General features: G+C 41.0%; 1 protein-coding gene across 1 annotated transcript in view; it reads right to left on the bottom strand.

Annotated features, from left to right (window-relative positions):
- Positions 1-7,067: 7,067 nt before the first annotated feature.
- col13a1 (collagen, type XIII, alpha 1) overlaps positions 7,068-9,962 on the bottom strand; it is a 48,665-nt gene continuing 45,770 nt past the window's right edge. Inside the window, exons 39-40 of the mRNA XM_068568726.1 lie at positions 9,762-9,800; positions 7,068-8,897 (exon numbers count right to left, since the gene is read on the bottom strand). Of these exons, the coding sequence (XP_068424827.1) occupies positions 8,895-8,897; positions 9,762-9,800 (42 nt within the window). The 3' untranslated portion in view covers positions 7,068-8,894. The remainder of the gene's footprint in view (positions 8,898-9,761; positions 9,801-9,962) is intronic.

Here is a 9,962-nt window from a genome sequence, read left to right as displayed (position 1 = left end):
CAGGAGCAGTTATATAACAGTAGAAGGGGTATTGGTAGTAGTATATAACTCATTGTATATATATATATATATATATATATATATATATATATATATATATATATATATATATATATATATATATATATTATATATATATATATATACAGTATATATGTATATAAATTAATTTTTCATGACGCTTTTTGTCACTAGCTGCAACAGAGACTCCGGTATTGTTGCTCACATTCACACATTTAGTCTCCAGTGACCCTGAGCTGCATGTCTTTTGAATGTGGGAGGAAGCTGGAGAACCCGGAGAGAACCCATGCTGGGCAGAACGTGCAACCATGCCATAGTATATTTTACATACCGGCCTCATTCACAAACCTTGAAATGAAAAATCCCAGCTGTACTTTACCTAAAGATACACTTCTCCCTAATATATAAGCCCATTGGATTTGCATCAGGTCTTTGCAAATGTAAATGATGTACATAGCTCTCTACATATAAAGCGGGTAAACAAGATCTGATGCATAATAATGTTATGACTCGTGAGGTCTGATTACCCCGTGTTAATGCCTCATATGAGACAGCAACAGGACGTTGCCACTCGATGTAAAACATGTTGCCACTTTACCAGGTTTGTGTTTAATTGTAAAAAGACATTATTTTCTGTCAATGGTATTGTGTCAGAAATAAGAAACTAGATGATAATCACATTTAAATAAAAGAGCAAAAGCATCAACAGAGGAAACATATTCCATTGAAAATAGGGTTCTTTATTCGGAGTCAGTGAACTGGTACTGAACAGTGAATCTGTTTGGCAATCAGAGACGACAGCTGCCATTGTTTGGAAAAAAAATAATAAAAAGTACAAATAAATTCTTTTGGAAAACAAAATCAATATCATCACCTTATAAACATTCAGTTTCGACATGAAACTAACAGCACGTGGATCGAAGTGAAAACCTCAACTGTGGTTGGAAGTCACATTGAATCTTGGAAAACAAACTTATGAAACATCTCAACTCAACGTTGTGAACACAGACGTCTGCTCAACGGCTCCTCGGCTGGCAGACTTCTTCTGAATGAAAACATCAAATGCATCGTACATCTGATGTTACATTACTAATGTAGGAAATAACATGAACAAACAATAGCATGCAAATTCTACATAATGCCCTCTCACCAAATCTGAGATATTATTCGAATCTGACAAGTACAGAATTTCAAACTGACACAAATTATACATCAAGATTGCTACTTTAAAATAAAAATAAAGCAGGAAAACTTATTCTACTTAATTCTACTTTGCGTTCCAAATTGAAATACACACAGTGTGACCTAAATAAAATACAGTGAAACTGGTGCTGTAAATACAATACAGGCCATGGTAAGTACGATAATGCACTCTGAGGTGTTCCAATATGAACAGTAATGGCCGGGCCTCAGGACCGGGCCCACCGGGTCAGCGGTCCACGCAGGTCTGGGGTTTTTCTGATGAGACAGAGTGCGCTTCAGCAGCCCGCTGCGGCGGTTTGATAGTTTTCAATGAGAGTGAAGCGTTTTGCAAACAGTTTCTGCACTTCTGAGCTGCTCACGTTGAAAATAACAATAATTGCACTGGGCTTCTTTCACTCAGATGCACGTGCACATCAAGATCTTTACCAAACTAGCTGTTGCTCATTGAAAGAACTACCGCTTTTGTCCACAGGAGGCGCCCCAAAACAACACAACAGTAAAGTTCCTTTAATATAAATCAGATAACAGGAGCCTGATGTTAGACTGAAGAAAATGAATGAATAGGAACAAAAAGCAGTGGGATCATCAGACTTCTGGCCTGTGACTTACACATATCTGAGTGCATTATGGCATACCTGAAGAACTATACTTCATACGCAGATTAATATCTCTGTTACACCAACGCCATGCAGCAGAGGTTGGATACAGAAGCAGAAGTGTTGGTGAACGAGTCAAACGCCTTCGTTGTGATTCAGCGTTGGAAAAAACATTCGCAACATTTTGCAAACGGTTAATGAAATCAACATTTCTGAACCTAAATGCATGCACAAAAGCTTTGTGTGCAGTGTGTTACATCAAGAGCACTCGGTTACAACTGTAGAGGCGACATGACACAGAACACCAAGTAAATAAAGCAAATGAAGAACTTGCTTTCTTTATGCAAAGAAAACGGTGTCAGTTCCATGTTTGTGCAAAATAGAAATGTTTAAAACAGAGACTAGACAGAAATAAACTCTCAGGCGTAACATGTTAAAGATACAGTTCCTACAACCAGACTTCCATTTCCATGTTTAAAGATGAAGAATATGAGAGGGCTGTTGCATTCTGGGAAAAAAACAGGGCGTATATATCTTAGAAATAAATAATTTGGTGAATGTTACAATGCCTGACAGGAAAGTTACGATTGAAACCATAAATTAGTGATAACTAACAATAAGGACTTCTATATGTTCATAAAATCAGATGCTATTGATTGAACATTGTGTTGTTTGTTGGCTGAGCGAGCTGGAGGTGCAACTTAACAACATATAAACATAAACAGACAAAATGCAACCTGTTAGCCTGGTGGTTCTCAAACTGTGGGGCGCGAACCTCTAGTGGGGCGCGGAGGTATTACAGGTGGGGCGCGAGGGGAGACGCAGATTGTTTTTTTAAGAATCCTTTATTAATCCCACAGTGGGGGGATTATTCTCTGCATGTCACCATCCTTAGCAATGAAGGAGCTTTGTGCAGCTGTGAAGCTGTGGGGCTCTAGTGCCTTGCTCAAGGGCACTTCAACATGAAACTATGGGGAGAAAACGGGGATCTAACCGCTTCCTTGTGGTCATTTAAAAAAAAGAAGTAATTTTTTGCACATGTATAACTTTATTTGCATAGTTCTAACAAAGTGTTTGCACAGGTTATTAGTTCTTGTCAGAAGGAGCAATCTGGTTTACTTAAAGGGATTTACATTTTATTTATTCTATTAATTAAAAAAGCACGGATGGAGGAGTCCAACAAGTTGGACCACTGTGTTCCAGTGTTGTCGGCCTGAACATTGTTCTTCCTCCAAAGTGGTGACAGAAAAAGTTTGAGAAGCACTGACTTTGACTTTCCAACACATTCAAATGAACGAAACACAAGATGATGGATCAAACAATTCTATTTCTTTGCTTGCATTTTGTCTTTTTCCTGATAGTTTCTGAAGTTGCTTTGAGCTCGCTGCTCCTCTTCTACTGAACATGTGTCAATCACTTCAATAATAAAGCATTATTGTTTCGGCTGTTTCCTTTAAATAAGATTATAAATGAACAATAAGTACATCCCCCACTCCCCAAATAGTTTTTGAAACACTGAAACTGCGATACATTTTTTTCAATTTCTCAAACTTAAAAACTGGAAAGAAACAACAACAACAACAACAACAACAACAACAACAACCAAACCAGGTCTGTTTACAAGGCAGCTGTCAATATGACATGAGGAATGCTTCTGTACATTATATTTTCAATGAAACAGATAAGTGTGACACACCGACAAAGGGAACTTTTTAGGTTATTTGCATGTACAGTTACAGCTGTTAGAATATTCTGACTGCGGTGTATTTACATGTTTTACTAAATATTCACTCATAATCAGAGCGACAAAAGAATGAATCATTTGAAAAATATCTTGCAGTAAAAATACTACGTGCATGCAATATATTTGATTGCATGTGAGAGAGATATGTGGGTCATGCAGTTGTGAGAAAATCGAAAATATGTTTTCCCCACAGCTGTCAATCATCTGTACATACTCAGCATATGAATACTGCTTATTCTGGAAATCATGTTTCATCAACGCAATATATTTACAAAGACTCAGTACTTTTATACATACAATCCTTCGTCTTCTATTGTACAATACTTACAATTACAGTATTAAATCATGGCGTCTTCCGACGCCTCAATAAAAACATAAATAATACCGTATATGTGTGTGTATTTCCTATGCAGCACATTCTTTCACACAAAATGCCACAGCTGCATGTAAAAGGGTTTTGAAAAAGTCAGAGCGTCAGATAATATCTAGAAGGAATCATCAAGAGGGTCTCCATGGTTCGTCTGTCTCGGAAACGCGTGGAATCTACCTGCTCTGTGAGCTGCTCTCAATTCTTTATCACAGTTACGGTTTTGATGTCACGTCAAACACTCAGAATAGCCGGCGATACTGTCCGTGTTAAAAAGATCAACGTGGACGCGGTCAAAGAAACGAGAGCCTTCAGCAGCTAACTGAGGGACTCTCCAGTCGGGTGGAGGTGGACGTGCTCACCGCTGCCCCTCGCGGGCCTCCACCGGTACTGGCCCTGTGTCCAGCCTCCTGGGAAAAAACGTTGACGTGCCAACTCCAGGGTTTGGGTAAAAAAAACTCAAAGATATCTTCAAACGTCTTCAAGTTTCCTTTGTGTCTGTGGCGTCATGGAGACAGTCTCTCGCGGCTCTACTTCTTAGCCAGTTGGAAAGGATGTTGACCCTTAAAACATGTGGGGATACAGTTTAAACACAGCAGGAGAGATCGGGGGCGTTAGAACGGGCCATGCGGAGAAGGTCGGTTATCTTTGATGCCCTGTGCATTTACAGACTCTCGCTCCCATTTGCTATTTTATAGATTTTAAAATTTTGAACAAATGTGTCTTTAAATCTCAGACGCTACGTATTTATTTCATGTAATTGGCAACAAGGAAGTACAAAAGTTCTTAGTCACGTGACTTCAGTGGTTTTCTAACCCAGACCTCGGCATGTTCCTGAACCTAACCAAGAGCTTCTTCCGTTGTCTAAACCCAACAAAGTTGTGTTCTCTGAAGACGGAGGTTTATTTTGAAAAGAAGTGGGAATGGACACGTTGCTGGACATTTGTAGAAAAACCCAAAAATTGAGCCGTAACTTTCCCTGAGACGTCATGCGATGTGATGTGTGAGGCGACGTTAGCCGGACGTCATGCGTAGAGCTTTTGGAGTTGTTTTGGATCGTGATATCTTATTGTGAAGGACAGAACGATGATCCTGGATGTGTTGACAGCATTTTGCAAGAAGTTAATATCCCCCCAAAAAACAGCAGCGCCAAGTGTTTACTACGAGGATAGAAGTGTGTCCGGCATTAGCTAATAATAGCTAAAAGCTAATTTACCGGCGTTAGCGCCCTTTTACTGGCTCTCTTAAAGTCAAAGCTAACTCTAATAATTAAAACAATATTTTGCTCAAAAGGTAAGAAGTTAAAGATTAACTTGGCACCATTAAGTCAGCTGAAAACGTGATACGATCATATTTATCAATATTTTAAGTGGCATTTCATCGCAATTTTTTGTTAAACGCGTCCGAAATTGGAGGCCATTCCGCTAAGTGTTGTTGAAGGCGACGTTAGCCGGGTAGAACTTAGAAGCTACGACGTAGCTATCGCGTCTCCACTGGCTGTTTAGCATCAAGACACATGTCAAAGGTCTCGCCACCGTACGCTGTTATGCAGTGTTTGAACCCTTCTGTTACCTTTGTTTTGTTGTTTTCGACATCATTCAATGTCTAACGTCTCTAAATAAATGATTGACATATTTTTTTTGCTTCATATTTCATACATTTTTTAATTTAATGGGGACAACTGCGTAAACCTAAAATGCATGTTCCTGGAGAAGCGACCATCAGACTGGAGGAAGGAGACTTGGATTATTCTGCATGAGTTGTGAGTTATTTTGCTGTCGTTAAACCAGCATTTACTTCATTTCTCCAGGACTTTACTTTCTGTTATTTGATTATTTGCTCTGTTCTGGTGAAGTTTCCCTCTAACTGAGTTGTTCCTGATCCGATGTTCTGTGTACAGACTGGAAAGCTCTCCGAGGTGAATGTTGTACTTGTGATTTTGGGCTGTATAAAATAAACTGACGTGAATAAACTCAATGCTAACGTGGTAGCATTGCATGTCCGTGTCATGCAGTCTGCTCTGTGTTTCAGCGTGATGACGCTCTGCTTTCCAGATTTGGATGTTGAGGAATATTTACATTTAAAAGGTGTTTTGTTTCTTAATCCTTAAGTAATCATTAGACAGATAAAACAAAACCACACATTAGATCCATGCAGCCACACAGCAAGTTCAGCCTGAAGTCAAACAGCAAACCAGCAGAAAGGACCAGCGCTCTGTCTGGATGAGACATGAAGACCTCAAAATAATCTCAGATAAACAGTTCTATGTAATCGGCATTACTTCAGATTATTATCGGTTCTGTTTCTGCTGAGGATGTACGTGTATACACAAAGTATACAACATCCTACAACCTTTTGACCGCACAGGTTTACCTGTTACAGTCTTCTGCATTATGAAGCTTGTGAATGTTTACTTTACGTATCTTTTACACTACCGTTCAAAAGTTTAGGGTCACTTAGAAATGTCCATATTTTTCAAAAAAAAGCACAGTTTGTTTCAATGAAGATATAATGAAATGAATCATAAATACCCTCTCTGCATTGTTAATGTGGTAAAAGACTATTCCAGGTGTAAACGTCTGGTTCTTAATGAAATATCTACATCGTGTATAGAGGCCCATTTCCAGCAGCTATCAGAGTTCTGATGGTACATTGTGTTTGATCATCACCTTAGAAGACTAATGGAGGAGTAGAAAACCCTTAAAAAACCCTTAAAAACCCTTGAAAACCCTAAAAAAAAACTTTAACACAATTTTAAACCTTAAAAGAAACACTTGAAAACCCCTAAAACCCATTGAAAACTCTTAAAAAACCATTAAAGACATTTGAACCCCCCCCCCCCCTCACAAAAGAACTTTAAAATCCCTTTAAAATCATTAAAACCTTTAAAATCCATTGAAACCCCTTGTTCAGTGATGTCACACAGCTGGAAACAGCTCTGCTGGAGAGAGAAGCTATGAAACTGTTCTTCCTTTGAGCTGGTTGAGGATCTGGAGCTTCACATTTGTGGGTTCATGAAACTCTCAAAATGTCCAGAAAGAGAGAACTTTCATGTGAAACTCTCCAGTCTGCTCTGCTTCTTAGAAGTGAAGGATGTTCATGAGGGAACGTCAGGAGAACCTCAACACGTGTCTGGTTGACCCCAAGCTTTTGAACGGTGGCGTCCATGTTGGTCTACATGTGACAGCTTTAACCAACAATAATTCATGTTGAAAGCAGAGTAATCCTGCGTCGTCTACAGAAAGGGAACAGAATAGATCCCTCACATTGACTCGTGAGTACGTTTCAAACACATTTTGAGAACAAAAGCAAAATCCTCAGAAATGTATATTTAATTATTGAACACAATCAACACGTTGAACAGCACACATCTGGACATCAGTATTCATGATGAAGGCCAGCTCGTGACTAAAAGGCGTGCTGAGTGCGCGGTTCTGTGCAGCAACGCGACACCGCGAGGCTTTCGTCGCTGGCGAGAATCCAACAACAATGTCTCGCGGCGACATCAGATCCAGACCCGAACACAAACAGAGCTTTGTGGAGAGCAGCAGCACACAGTGGATCACGCTCCACTCCGTCAGTCCATCATCTCTTCGACAGGGAGTCACGTGGTTAATGAGGTTAGCTTCGTGAGCGCGGCTACGTGGGAATGAAATGCTCTACAGTTCCTGATTAAGACAAAAAAAGACCCTCATAGTCCAAGCAGGTTTTTTTTCCAAGGGTCAGCAGCGATATTTCCCTCCGACCACACGGGCCGGACTCAAAGCAGGAAGTGGCGGAACTATTTACAAGGAACTTCAAACCAGAAGCAGTACAAGAAGCTAACGCTAACGGAGCTGTAGCTTTGCTGCTGGGACGCGAAACATTGACTTCAAATGCAGAAGAGCTCTCGGCTGACGGCCTCCTGCAGGGAACAAGTGCTGGTTTGGAGATGAAGGAACATGTGCAGCTCTGGAAAAGGTTCCTGGACTCTGATCAGATCCTAAAGACTAAACTCCAGGCGCTGCCAGAGGATGGATTCACGGCGCGCGGCGTGGACAGAACGCCTGCTGCCGGTTTGAGCAGCGCGAGCATTACGAGTGTAACGCGAGTGTATTTCCATGTTTTCATGAAGCATTTCTAATGTTTTCTGTCCTGTTGGTGTGTAGAAGAGCATGCACGCAGGACCCGGGAAGGTAAGGTTCATCCTCTGAGGAGCATGTCGTGCTAATTGGGCGTTAGCTCATTTCTTTTTTTTTAGCATTTCTTGTGAAAAAAACAAACTTTTATATATTTCTTTCTTTTACACTTAATTTGAACTTTTTAGCCAACAGTATAATTACGTAATGTGTATATTTATCTCTGTAACCTTTTGTATTCATACGCAACATGTATGACAAACTATTTTAGGAGGTCAGCGTTGTAATAAGTTTGCAAATTCATGTCGGATTACTTTAAAATGCAGTTATTCTGTTATGCAGCGCTGCCGATACCACACATGTAGTATTATGATGATGATGATGATGATGGTGACAGCTCTGAATGATCCTCTCAGGCTGCATGTTCATCTTTACATCTTTCCACATGAGCATGAGTCACATGACCTCGTCATGACCTCGTCACTTGTTCCCAGAGCAGAGTTCAGACGAGACTTCTCCTTCCAGCCCCACACTCAGTGCAGCATGGTCCATTACAACAAGATAATACAATAAGTTAATAAGCATTATCCACTTCACATTATGCACAAATATCATGCATATGTTTTACTTGTTCCATCCAATATTACAATAATGCATACATATAAAAATCCAATACATAAACACTGTCATACGTAGTAAAATAAAACATCTGTACAAAAAATGCTGCCATATATTTTTTTTTAGGATTTAATTTTCTTCCCCCCCCCCACGTATAACAGACTTAGGGAAAATGTAAAAAAATAAATATCCTATGTACAATCACACAAGCCATTCCAGAGTTATGGTCACTGCAAGGAGAAAGCAGAACACGCCACACGTTAGTGCACATGTGAGTCTATGAGAGCAACACGCTACATGGTCCATGTGAGCAACACGCTACATGGTCCATGAGAGCAACACGCTACATGGTCCATGAGAGCAACACGCTACATGGTCCATGAGAGCAACACGCTACATGGTCCATGTGAGCGTCATGAGAGCCACACGCTACATGGTCCATGTGAGCAACACGCTACATGGTCCATGTGAGCGTCATGTGAGCAACACGCTACATGGTCCATGTGAGCAACACGCTACATGGTCCATGTGAGCGTCATGTGAGCAACACGCTACATGGTCCATGAGAGCAACACGCTACATGGTCCATGTGAGCAACACGCTACATGGTCCATGTGAGCGTCATGTGAGCAACACGCTACATGGTCCATGAGAGCAACACGCTACATGGTCCATGTGAGCGTCATGTGAGCAACACGCTACATGGTCCATGTGAGCGTCATGTGAGCAACACGCTACATGGTCCATGTGAGCAACACGCTACATGGTCCATGTGAGCAACACGCTACATGGTCCATGAGAGCAACACGCTACATGGTCCATGTGAGCGTCATGTGAGCAACACGCTACATGGTCCATGAGAGCAACACGCTACATGGTCCATGTGAGCGTCATGTGAGCAACACGCTACATGGTCCATGTGAGCAACACGCTACATGGTCCATGTGAGCGTCATGTGAGCAACACGCTACATGGTCCATGTGAGCGTCATGTGAGCAACACGCTACATGGTCCATGTGAGCAACACGCTACATGGTCCATGAGAGCAACACGCTACATGGTCCATGAGAGCAACACGCAGATCCTCAACTTACTTTATTCCAACAGCCGGGAACCGGTAAGCCGTCGTCTCCCTGAGAAAGACAACGTGTGAGAGAGAAATCATGAACATTATCGTCACGTCTGGAGACACAACACAACAGAAACACAACACAACAGAGACACAACACAACAGAGACACAACACAACAGAAACACAACACAACAGCAGCGTACAGTTAAGACGTGACAGAAAAC

The sequence above is a fragment of the Clinocottus analis genome, unplaced genomic scaffold (genome assembly GCF_023055335.1).
Source record: "Clinocottus analis isolate CAN_PGR_092001 unplaced genomic scaffold, fCliAna1.0.p SCAF_8, whole genome shotgun sequence".
In the NCBI taxonomy this organism is placed as follows: domain Eukaryota; kingdom Metazoa; phylum Chordata; class Actinopteri; order Perciformes; family Cottidae; genus Clinocottus; species Clinocottus analis.
The sequence above is the reverse complement of the archived record's forward strand: the minus strand, read 5'-3'. Positions and strand labels throughout refer to the sequence as shown.